This window comes from Mandrillus leucophaeus, unplaced genomic scaffold (assembly GCF_000951045.1).
Source record: "Mandrillus leucophaeus isolate KB7577 unplaced genomic scaffold, Mleu.le_1.0 Scaffold855, whole genome shotgun sequence".
In the NCBI taxonomy this organism is placed as follows: Eukaryota; Metazoa; Chordata; class Mammalia; order Primates; family Cercopithecidae; genus Mandrillus; species Mandrillus leucophaeus.
In genome coordinates, this window is record NW_012109308.1 from 1,288,570 (window position 1) to 1,301,516 (window position 12,947).

At 47.6% G+C, this 12,947-nt stretch overlaps 1 protein-coding gene across 1 annotated transcript in view; it reads right to left on the reverse strand.

The window, feature by feature from the left end:
- The window catches only part of DOCK2 (dedicator of cytokinesis 2), a 450,129-nt gene extending 437,607 nt beyond the window's left edge, over nucleotides 1-12,522 (reverse strand). The window contains exon 1 of the mRNA XM_011968671.1: nucleotides 12,406-12,522. Within this exon, the coding sequence (XP_011824061.1) occupies nucleotides 12,406-12,448 (43 nt within the window). The 5' untranslated portion in view covers nucleotides 12,449-12,522. The remainder of the gene's footprint in view (nucleotides 1-12,405) is intronic.
- Between the last annotated feature and the right edge of the window lie 425 nt (nucleotides 12,523-12,947).

Sequence of the window (12,947 nt, forward strand, 5' to 3'; positions counted from 1 at the left end):
AAACTCAAAGAGATGTTAAGGAACTTACTCATAGCCACATAGTAAGTGGCAGAAAGCAAATTCAAACCCAGAGTGGAGTCCAGAGTCCCTGCTTCCTCACCAGGCCATTGCTGGCATCACACTCTATTATACGTACTGGACTTGTTTATATCCTGTCTTTCCCTCCAGCCTCGGTAAGGATGGAGACTGAGTCTATCTTGTTGACCACTGAATTCCCAGCACCTGGCCCGCAGTAGAAGTGCAATCGATATTTATTGAACTTTTAAGAAACGCTCACTGGACTGAAAGGATGTGAATGAACACGAAGGGCAGCTATGTCCCTTCTTCTGGCTATATTCTTTCTTGCATTTCTCAAGATTGCTTCAAGAGACGCTGACCCAGCTTAGCTGCCAATTTTGATTGCAGCCATCAAGTGCCGTGTGACCCTTTGAGATGGATTCGTACCTCATCTGGGGCCCTGCCATCTGCTGACATGTTTGAAAACACAAGCTTCAGCCAACACCAAGTGTTAATAGAGTTTGGACAAGTGACTGTATAAGAGGAACAAAAGCAATAATGGAGAAAGAATGTAATTGGCCGAAGCTCGCTTCTCCAGTCCCTGAGCTGGGTTTTGGAGAGTCTCCACTCCAGGGGGAAACAGAACTAGCCGGCAGGTCCACTTTGGATTCCAGTGAAATGCGCTCACTGAAATGCGCAAGCAGAGGAAGTCTCTGGACAGGTGTTGACAGCCTGAGCACTGAGGCAGCATCCTGACACTGCATCCACAGGGCGACTGCAATGACCCAGCAGAAGCCTCTGGCAGCCACCCCAGAGCTCAAACCCGGGCGCTAGTCAGCAGGGAATGAGGCCGAAGAATTATAGCCAGAGGGAACCTAGAAGGAGGAGGTGTTCCTCCACCCACCAGGAGAGAGCAGAGGAATCACAAGAACAGCTAACCTCTGCCAAACACTTACCGCGCACCAGACACTATTCCAAGGGCTTTACGCACAGTCACCCATTTAATCGTGAATCTGCAGTTCTTGCGGTGTGTATGATTATTATTGTCTCTGTTTTACAGGTGAGGAAACTGAGGTAGTGCAAGATCAAGTAAACATCCTGGGGTGAACACAGCAAAGAAGGGGCCAAGTGAGGATTTCACCCCAGACAGGCTGGCTCCAGAGCACACGCTCTCAGCCATGCACCACACTCACATCGCCTCTCATGAGTGGAGATGCATTTGGCCCCGGCACTGTGCCAGGTGCTTCAGGCCTCTTGCTGGACCATGATATCAACTTTATGGGCTGCATATTGTAGTGGTCAGTTTTTAACGAGTCAATGACATGCCCAGTCAACAAGAGGAAACTTAGGATTCCAATGAATTCTGTAAAACAGTGATTCTCAACTGGGAGTGAATTTGCCCCACTGGAAGAGACATTTGTTGATGTCTGGAAACATTTTTGCTTGTCCCAACCTCGGGGAGGGGAGTCAGGGGTGTCAGTGCTACTAGCCCCTAGTGACTAGAGGCCAGAGATGCTGCTAAACATCCTACAGTGCACAGGACAGCCCCATAGCAAAGACTTTCCTGGCCCACAGTGTCAATAGTGCCAAGGTTGACAAATCCTGCTCTGAAACATCATGCTGGATTTCACTCTCTCCATTCTAGTACTCCTATAGGCACATTCACACTCACATTCTCACACACTCCCAGACTCACACATGCACACACACACTACAGAGCTGGAAGAAAGTTTATGGTGAAATCAACCAAATCAGCCCTCCAGCCCCAAATGCAGAGAGTATCTGGCGCTCTGCAGGATCCTGCAGGTCAGAAAAGTGGGGTGAGAGGGGGTGACTCCTGCTCTCCTGAGCTTCCGTGAAATCTAGTTGAAGAGACAAAATAAACACACAAGAAACAAAGAGCTGTCTTCAGAAGTGAACGGCTAAACTGCAAGTCACAGCAGCTGTGGGCTCTCAGAGGGAAAAAGAGGCCCCACTAAGGAAGTGAGACTGGAGGGAGAGGGAGGGGCAGAGACGGGCAAGGGGAAGAACTGGACTGAGAGCCCCCAAGGAGGTGGGGAGAGGTTGTGACAGCAGGGAAGAGAGGGGGGAACCAGCTTGATGTGCGAGGGATGGATGGCAGGGCCATCTGAATGGAGTCCCAGGGAGACCTGGTGAGCTTCTGCAGGGGTCCACCGTTTGGAGACGAGTTCAAGAGTACTCTATTGCTGTGCTAGGATGCTCTCACAGGACCTCGCCTCCTGACAGGGAAAGGGATGGGGTGGGAAGATAAAGGCAAGATGGGGCAACTCAGTCCATCTGAATCCTGTAAGGTCACCAGAAAATTTTAAAACCTCCAGCCCCTACCCTTTACCCATGCCCTTCCCCCTCCACTCATCCACCCAGCCATTCATCCAACCATCCATCCACTCACCCACTACCCACCCATCCGTCTAATCAACAACTATCCATCCACCTATGAATCCACCTCTTCATCCATCCAATCAACAACCACTGGGCACCAGCTCTGTGCTGAAGAAGAAGAACAGACGTGGCCCTGCCATCATGGAGCTTACATTCTAGAGGTGCCCAGATCATTCAACGTGAGGCTGCAAGGAAGTATGAAGGGAATGACAGCAGCTGTAGTAACTTGAAGCAAAGGGTGGACTGCCCCCAACCCATCCAATGGGGACATCAGTACTAATAATGGTGCTCTCCGCTGCCTCATACACAAAGAGAGGTTATGACTGAACAGTAAGCTTCCTGAACTATTGTATTCACCTCTGGGCCCAAATACCCAGCTAAGGACCATCAGTCAGCGCAGGCTTATTGAACTTAATTCATCTGAACAGACTATAAGAATTGTTTTCTGACTCTTGACAAGCTTCAAGAATTCATACCATGGGCAGAACGCTTTGGCTATGTCTATTGTATTTGTTTATTAAATAGTTACAGAGTAAAATGAGCACGTTTTACCAGGGACCTTAACTGGCTTCCATGAATGACTTTTGGTGACACTGCAATGCAGAACTGCCCATGTGCATATTTTTGTGGGAAGAAGGGCTTCTAGCTGCCACAGGATTCTCAAGGGGATGTAGGCTACAATAATGATTAGTTTCTCTGACCTCCCACATTCCTGCTATTGCATTGATGCTGAATAGACTCAAAGTTAACCCTCCATACAGCTCTGCTCTCCAACAATGTACCAGCTAGTGGGGAAGATGACATACAGTTGACTAACTAAAAGACAAAGTGAAAAGGGGCAACTTCCATAAAATAGAGGGGGTGAGGTATGATAGAACTGCCTGGAACAGGCTGCATTTCAGCGAGACCTCAAAGATCTATGCCTCAGTTTCCTCACCTGCGAAATAAGGACAGAAGTTATTTTTCTTAGAGTGTCTGTGAGGGCTAAACATGATAACACAAGGGCTTTGTAAATGTACCACGTACTATGGTACTGGTACCAAAACAGACATATAGACCAATGGAACAGAACAGAGACCTCAGAAATAACACCACACATCTACAACCATCTGATCTTCGACAAACCTGACAAAAAGAAGCAATGGAATACAGTGGAATGGTGCTGGGAAAACTGGTCAACCATATGTGGAAAACTGAAACTGGACCCCTTCCTTATATCTTATACAAAAATTAACTCAAGATGGATTACAAACTTAAATGTAAAATCCCAAACCATAAAAACCCTAGAAGAGGCTGGGCGCGGTGGCTCATGCCTGTAATACCAGCACTTTGGGAGGCCAAGGCGGGCGGATCACGAGGTCAGGAGATCGAAACCATCCTGGCTAACACAGTGAAACCCCATCTCCACTAAAAATACAAAAAATTAGCCGGACATGGTGGTGGGCGCCTATAGTCCCAGCTACATGGGAGGTTGACGCAGGAGAATGGCGTGAACCCAGGAGGCGGAGCTTGTAGTGAGCCGAGATTGCGCCACTGCACTCCAGCCTGGGCAGTAGAGTGAGACTCTACTCTAAAAAAATATAAATAAATATGTCAAAAAAAATAAATAAATAAAAATAAAAAACCCTAGAAGAAAACTTAGGCAATACCAATTAGGACATAGGCATGGGCAAAGACTTCATGATGAAAACACCAAAAGCAATTGCAGCAAAAGCCAAAATTAACAAATGGGATCTAATTAAACTAAACACCTTCTGCACAGCAAAAGAAACTATCATCAGAGTCAACAGGCAACCTACAGAATGGGAGAAAATTTTTGCAATCTACTCATCTGACAAAGGTCTAATATCCAGAATCTATAAGAAACTGAAACAAATTTACAAGAAACAAACAACCCCATCAAAAAGTGGACAGAGGATATGAACAGACATTTCTCAAAAGAAGACATTTATGTGGCCAACAAACGTGAAAAAATGCTCAGCACCACTGATCATCAGAGAAATGCACAATGAGATATCCATTTCATGCCAGTCAGAATGGCGATTACTAAAAAGTCAAGAAACTATAGATGCTGGTGAGGCTGTGGAGAAATAAGAATGCTTTTACACTGTTGATGGGAATGTAAATTAGTTCAACCATTGTGGAAACAATTCCTCAAGGATCTAGAACCAGAAATACCATTTGACCCAGCAGTCTCATTACTAGGTATATACCCAAAGGAATAGAAATCATTCTACTATAAAGACACATGCACACGTATGTTTATTGCAGCACTATTTACAATAGCAAACGCTTGGAACCAACCCAAATGCCCATCAATGATAGGCTGGATAAAGAAAATGTCCTATATATATACCATGGAATACTATGCAGCCATAAAAAGGAATGAGATCATGTCCTTTGCACGGATAGGGATAAAGCTGGAAGCCATCATCCTCAGCAAACTAACACAGGAACAGAAAACCAAACACTGCATGTTCTCACTCATAAGTGGGAGCTGAACAATGAGAACATATGGCCACAGGGAGAGAAACATCACACACCAGGGCCTGTCGGGGGGAGGGTAGGGGGGTGTGAGGAGGGGAGAGCATTAGGACAAACAGCTAATGCATACGTGGCTTAAAACCCAGATGATGGGTTGATAGGTGCAGCAAACCACCATGGCACATGTATACCTATGTAACAAACCTGCATGTTCTGCACTTGTATCCTGGAACTGTCAGTAAAATTTTAAAAAAAAATGTACCATGCTACAAAATGTGAGGCAATGGTATGATTTATGCCAACGTCGATGACTACTTAGATCAAGGTTTTCACTAGGGAAGACCTCGATGCAGTTCTCCTTCTTCTAGCTATTCAGACCAGAAACCTTGGCGTCACCACTGGCTCCTCTCTCCTTCTCATACCCACATCCATTCCAAGAAGAAAACCCCATTTGCTTGACCTACAACACATACATCCCGAATCTAAGCACATCTCACCGTCTCCACTGTTCCCTCCTGCTCCAAGCCACCACCATCTCTTGCCTGAGTTATCACTGTTGCTGCCTAACTGGTCCCCCTGCTACCACATTTAATTCCTCCTGATTAATTCATCATAAAACTACTATGCTCAATCCTTTTAAAACATAAGACAGGTCGTTCTACAATTCTACTTCAAACCCTGCAATGTCCCCCTCCCTCATTCAGAGTAAAAGCCTCACAATACCTACAAAGTACTGCTCCCTATGACCTCTCTCAGAGAATCCATTTCCTACTGCTCTGTGCGTTGCTTACTCTACTGCAGCCACACTGGCCTCCCACACATCAGAGAGGCTTCCTCCTCTTTACATTGGCTATCCGTTCTACTTGGAAGGGTCCTTCCCTGACTGCCGCCACCACCAGGGAAGCCAGCAGCAAAAACCCACTTTCCAGGAAACCCCTCAAGGTTCAGCTGACACTGGGATGGCCCTGCTGCTGCAGCCCACCATGTCAGTCAGGGTGTCACTAGGCCTGGCATTGCACCATTTAATTCAACCAAACAAATGCCTATTGCCCCACTCAGACCCTGTGCTGTGACAATGTGCACATCAGACTGTCCACCTATGTCTCCATCCATCATCTTAGCTTAAGCTGTGATCCAAGGGGCCATGTGCTGTCAAGGGAACTGAGTGCCCTAGAGCAGGGGTCCCCAACTCCCCAGGCCACATACCGGTACCAGTTGGTGGCCTGTTAGGAACAGGGCTGCACAGCAGGAGGTGAGCAGCAGGCAATCCACCACTGGCCTGAGCTCCGCCTCCTGTCAGGTCAGCAGGGGCATTAGATTCTCACAGGAGCAGGAACCCTATTGTGAACTGCGCATGCGAGGGTTCTAGGTTGTATGCTCCTTATGAGAATCTAATGCCTCACGATCTGAAGTGGAACAGTTTCATCCCAAAACCATCCCTCCCACCCCGCCCCACCTCCTCATCGGTCTGTGGAAAAATTGTCTTCCACCAAACCAGCCCCTGGTGCTGAAAAGTCTGCAGACCACTGCCCTAGAGTGATGAACGGAGAGGGCTCTGGAAAGTGCCCACGTTAGCGGTCATACTTTCTCCAGCCTCAGTTTCTGCCACCATGACTTTAAGCCAAAGCAGAAGCTGACCTGGTGGGGGGCAGGGAGACAAGGAATGACTTTCTCCAAGGAGAACTAACAACAGAGTAAGACTTAAGCAGCCCGCAAACTCAGCCTGTTTTTCAGTTCACACCCATTAAGGGAAGGGGGAAGAAAGGAGAAAGTGCCTATTAAAGGGAACATTTGTGGTGTCTCTATCCAGACTCCTCTGGAGTTGCGTGGTGATAAGCACTATCATTCCCCATTTGCAGAATGTATGCTGCAGAGCACAGACTGCGGCACCCATGTGTAATTGACTATTAGATTCAAGGCCTGTAAGCTTTAAAAAAAAAAAAAAAAAAAAAAAACCAACAAATCCAAAGGTCCAGAAATTAGCAGAGCAGTATGGTGACTACATTTCCTCTCTCAACAGACAGCAGCAATAGGATGCTGATCTCAGGAGGAAGCAGAGCTTAGAAAACACAATCTGTCTTCAAGGCTCATTCAAATGCAAACATTATGGTTAGGGGCAAGATGTCCACAGACTAATGAGGTGCCCATATAACTACGGATTAGGACAGTCTCCTTACATGAACTCAAACAGCCAGCCCAGCAGGCACTCCTAAACAGCCTCAAGTTGCTGAAGCATCTGAAAGTAGGAAGCCCCGGCACCTAAGAATTGGTGGTAGGAAGGAATTAGATGTCTAATCCGTGTATTTTTGTTTCACCAGACTAATTTCTGGAGACCAGTCCAAAGGTACAGTCAGCCACTGTAGCAAAGATGCATGTATTAATATCCCTCCAAGCACTGGCTTTGGAATTCTTTTCCCCATTGCGCCTGAGAGGCCTTCTCACATCATCTAATTCAAGACCATTCCTAATATTCTCACTCATATTACAATAGCACATATCACAATTTGTAATTATATGGTTACTGATTTATTCATGAAGTTCTCTTTCATCTTCCCTACTAGACTATAGGCCCCAGAAGGATAGGGGCCATATTGGCCTAATTCTAGTAATCTCAGTGACTAGCATAATGCCTGGCACACAGACCCAACAAGTATTTAAGAAGTTAACGAAGAATGAATGAGTGAACAAATGGACAAGTTAATGAGTGAATGATGCTCTCTTTTCAACTGTTGCTTTTGGCAATAAAAGCAGTATAATTGGTCCCTGTGTAGTGAAGTTCTGCCCTGGGTGTGTTTGGAATGCAGGTTCCACTCAAAGAATCAGTCCCCACCCATGGTTCCTGCTAGATGAGTAGCAAGCTACGTGACCCCACCTCATAGTCACAGAGAATTAGACCTGCCAGGGGCAGCATCCTCACCAGAGTGAGGCCCATTCTTAGGCTGGCAATGACCTCTGATTTGGGTGGTCTTTCTTACAAAGGGAAACCAAGCTGCCACTCCCTTCTATTGGGACTTTGAACAAATAAACACACAGAAGATTAAGTGGATGCTTGACTTGCAAGGTTGTGCAGAGAGGGGTGGGTTGCATCCTGGGGTCACCACTGTGGTGTTAGAGTATCAGCTATGAAGAGCAATACAATCAAAGGGAGGTGGTGGGGAGAGAAAGAAGACCAGAGCCGGCATGCTCAGAGAAGCTGAGAAGCCATGAGAGGAGAGGCAGAGGATTCCAGGGTTGCCTCAGTTCAAGCCCTTTCCGAGGCCTGGCTCCTCCTGTTTCCTGGATTTCCATGTGATTCTTCTGACCCTAAAATACACCACTTCCCCCTGCTCTCCCACAGATATATACCACACACATTTTCCTTGAACTGGTTTGACTAGATTTTGTTCCCTGCAACAAAAATCCATGCTGCAAATGACGCCAGCACACATTGCCCACTCCAAGTCTGTCAGTGTGCATGGATCAGCTCTGTCCAGGGTACTGGGCTATGACAGCATCACCCACATCCCTGGACCACGGGCTGGTCATGGATTCCTCCATATTCCCCAACCAAGATGTGAACAAGATCCCTTCTCTGCTTCTGCAGAGCCTGTTATGGTTTGAATTGTGCCCACCCCCTCCAAAAAAAAGAGACATTGGAGTCCCAACTCCCAGTACCTCAGAATATGATCTTATTTGGAGACAGAGTCTTTACAGAGGTAATCACATTTAACTGAAGTCACTAGGGTGGGCCCTAATCTGACTGGATGTCTTTTTTAAAAGGAGAAATGTGGAGACAGACACGCACACAATGAGAATACCACGTGAAGATGGAGGCAGAGATCAACGCGATGCTTCTGCAAGCCAAGGAATGCTGAGGATTGCCAGCAAACCACTGGCAGCTGGGGGAGAGACCTGGAACAGATTCTCCCTCACCGCCCTCAGAAGGAACCAACAAATATTCCTCAACACCACACATTGGTGTAAAACCATAGCTAGAGAGAAGCTGCATACAGAACAGGTTTCTGATCAAAACGTGATCAAAATATGCCACTTCCATAGGGCATATTATTTTGAGCTGGATGCACATAAGAATCAACAGGTACAGAAAGAAGCTTTCCTGGATATTTATTTATCTGAAGAAACTCCTAAGAAATAAGGACTGCCATAAATCCCCTCTCCCAGGGAAGTTTTATGACCATGAAGAAGACAAAGTTGGCTCCAAGATGGACCTGCACAAATAATCCTTTATCTTCCATTAGATTCCCCATATATTTCCCTTCCCACAGTTTGCTGCCCTTGGAAGCCTAAAACCCTCCTTTATCTTGCTACTTCTCTAAACCTTTATTGTACTTTTGCTAAGATGCTGTATAAGCTCAAGTTCAAACCAACCCTTTGAGTACTCCATATGTAAGCAGGATGTACACGCTAATAAACTTGTTTGTTTTCTCTTGTTCATCAGTCTTTTGTTAGTCTAATTTACAGAAAACCCAAGATGCAGTAGCAGAAAGAAGCTTTTCCCTCCCCTACAAGAATAGCTAGAGTCCCACACAAATCTGTCTGGGAGGCTCAGCTTCAGGGTAAACAACTCTTTTCTACCCTCACCCTTTGTCTCAGGACTCCTGCCTTGAAGCCCTCTTTATAGTCCCAAAATACCATGCCAGAAACCACAGATTATTTGTCACAAACTTGTGTCCCCACCAAAATTCTTATGCTGAAGTCCCAGTATCAGCATCTCAGAATGTACTCCTATTTGGAGATAAGTGCATATTCGGAGATAAAGGGGTGATTAAGTTAAAATGAGTCCTTTAGGGTGGGATGCTAATCCAATATGACTGGTGTCCCCATGACAGGAGGAAGAAGCAGCAAGGGTGTGCCTGCACAGAAAGCAATGAAGAGGCAGCAAGACAGCCATCTGCAAACCATGGAGACAGGCCACAAGACAAGCCAACACTGCTGGTACTTTGATCTTGGACTTCCAGCCTCGAGAACTGTGAGAAAATACATTTCTGTTGTTTAAACCACCCAGTCTGTGGTATTTTGCTATGGCAGTCCTAGCAAACTAACACATCATCCTCAATATTCTTCCTCCTCTCCTTAGTTATGAAGAGAACTCCTAATTTTTAGCTGGGTACATGGCTGCCTACATTACAGACTACATTTTCTAGCTTCCCTTGCAGCTATAGTCAGTCATGTGATTACATTTTAGCCAATAGGAGGTAAGAAGAAATGTCAAGTGTGCCTTCAGGTAAATGTCTTTAAACGGAAAAGTCATGACCTTCTTTTTCCTGCATCCTTTTTGCTGGCTGGAAGGTGGACCTGATAACCGAAGCTTAAGCGCCTGTGTGGCTCAGAAGGCAGAAGTCACATGCCAAGGATACAGTGTGAGATACAGAATGAGCCACCTTACCACCTCTTCACAGACCATTTCTGAGCTTTCTATGCAAGACATAAATAAACTTGCAGTTTAGTTAGGCCACAATTTTGCAAGTTTACTGTCACCCTTAGTCACACTTAACCCTAACTGATACTGTTAGTTTCTCTTTCTACCTCCTCCTTTTCTACCCTTTCCTCTCTCCTGAAAGGAGAAAGCTCTCTTCACTGACAAGAGCCTCAGGCAGAGTGGATTAACCTAGTAAAAGTTAACAGGAAATGTTGATTATAAGTGACCTCCTGCTAGATTAACCAGGCAGAAAGTAGACAGGTAAAACTGTTACCCATTTTCCTTCTATTGTAAGTCCAATCCCCACTCCTGTCCTAATTAACTATTTAACTTCTTCCAGATGACACTGCTCAAAACCTCCAGTGCTCACTGAAGGAAATCCAAACTTCGAAGCTTGGCACTCAGAGCCCTTCACAATCTAGCCATAATCTACCTCTGCAATTTTTTTTAACACTAAAAGCAATACTAAAACCAAAGCAGAATACTTATTGTTTGACCCACACACTGCAGGGATGCCAGCTCCCTGCCTTTACCCATGATGTTTCCCTTCTAGATGCTTTTCTGGTGCCATGACCTAGGGTCTGAAGACAATTGAATTTAAGGCCCAGCTTCGTTGCTTCCAAGTGATGTTAACTTGGTTACTGCATCTGTAAAGTGGGAATAATACACTGCCTCACATGCGGGTTCTGAAGTCAGACACAGACTGCATGACATTTGGTCATGCAAACCATGAAACACTACAGTCTCATAAGGCATGACTGTCCTGAATCTGGCATTAGGGTGCATCTTGGTGGTGGTGTCTCTTGGTTCTGAAGCTGCTAGGTAAGCCCCTTGACCTCAATCTCTAATTCTCATTGAGCCAGCACACTACTAAATGCTTTCCATGCATAACCCCATTCAATCCTTACAGGAGTCTCATGAAACCTGCATTATTATTAACATTCCCACTTTATAGATGAGGAAACAGACCCTGATTTCAACTCAGTTCTGACTTCCCAGTCTAAGCCTCTAGCCTTCCACATAACTCCTCAAGGGCAGAAGCTGTATCCTTCCTTACTTTGTAACTGCCCATTGAGGATATGAATTATTATTTGTTCTCTGGATGGGAACCATTCATATCAAAATGCCCCCCACCCCATGCCCGGTGCCCAGTAATTGAGTGGATAACTACTGATCTCTCCAGGGCAGTGTTTCCCGAACAGCGGCCTGGGGACTCCCTGCATCGAATCCCTCTGGGCGCTTGGGTCTTCCAATGCCTCACCTGCTAAATCTTTGTTTCTGAGATGGTGTCTGGTATCTGCCTGTGTAGGAAGCTCCAGAGTGACTTTTTAATTGATATTGAAGTTTGAAAACCACAGTGAGTCCATGAAGATTGCACCACGGATGCCACTCAGAGAGAGTAGCAGCACCTGAGGCCTCCCTTCCCCCAGCCACCACTTCCGCCCCTGAGCTCCAGGCAGAGGCCTCTGGGAGTTTAGATGGCTGAGGCTGACAAAGCTAGCTTCTGGGTTACCCTCAGACCACCTGACGGGAGCCTTTTTCCCCAGAGGCTCTTAGGGGCTGAGTAGAGAACCCCACCGTCCAGCCCCATCCCCCAAGCTTGAGCTGCCCTCTGGATGCCCTGCCAAATCGGGAGTCACCTGACCCAGAAGGAACAGACAGGGGAAGCAGGCAGATGGGTGTCGCTTTGGAGGGGGTGGAAGTATGCATGGTGGGCAGGCCAAGGCTGAGCCTGAGGAGAGTGGAGCTCCCTCTATAAGGCCAAGTCTCCCATGCGGCGAGTTGGGGCACTCCTGGGGACGATGAGTCTGGCGAGAAGAGCTGAGTCGTCAAGCTCAAGTCTTGACCCTATCTCGGAAATGCCTCAGGTTCCCTCGGCAGGCGAGAGGGCGAGGGCTGTGCTTAGCGCGCGAGGTGGGGTCCCGCCGTCCTCTCCCCGAGCCTCGGCTTTTCCGCCCCGGGGCCCAGCCGCAGGCTGCGCCCTCTGACCTGCAGGCGGCGCGCCCTGCCCACCCCGCGCGGCCAGCCCCGCAGCATCCTCCTGCTCGCGGCTCTCCCGCCACCTGTCCCGCTCCCTGCCGCGCCCTGGCGCCCGCACCTACCCACGCCGTGCCGCTCCTTGTCAGCTTTGCGCCAGGGGGCCATGACGGAGCCGGGACCTCGCCTCCTCCCGCGGGGAAGCCGGCAGGGGGTAGCTGGGCGCCGCTGGGCCCCACTTCCTTCCTCTTTTTAAACTCCTCTCAGGGCCCGCCCTCTCCTCCCTCCCCGGGGCTCCCCGCTCCCTCCTCCCTCCCGTTGGGCAGGGGCACACTAGAAGGCTGGTGCCCCGTAGGCTGGGACACGCCACCCCACCCCACTTCACGCAAAGCTTGGGGACCACTCCCACCTTGTCTCCTCCCCAGGGGAAGGGGCAGAGGCCAGTCCCCACCTGGGGCTCCCCAGACCGCCACCGCAAGTGCAGAAGGTTTTCTGATTGCCCTGCCTAGGGGACTGAACAAACCATTTCCTTAACTCCCCTCAGCGTGAGCTTTGGTGTCAGATCTGGGTTCGAATCCAGACGGGGACAAATGAATTCATTTTTCTAAGCTTCAGTTTTCTCATCTGTGAAATGGGATACTAGTACCTACTTCATATGATTATTCTA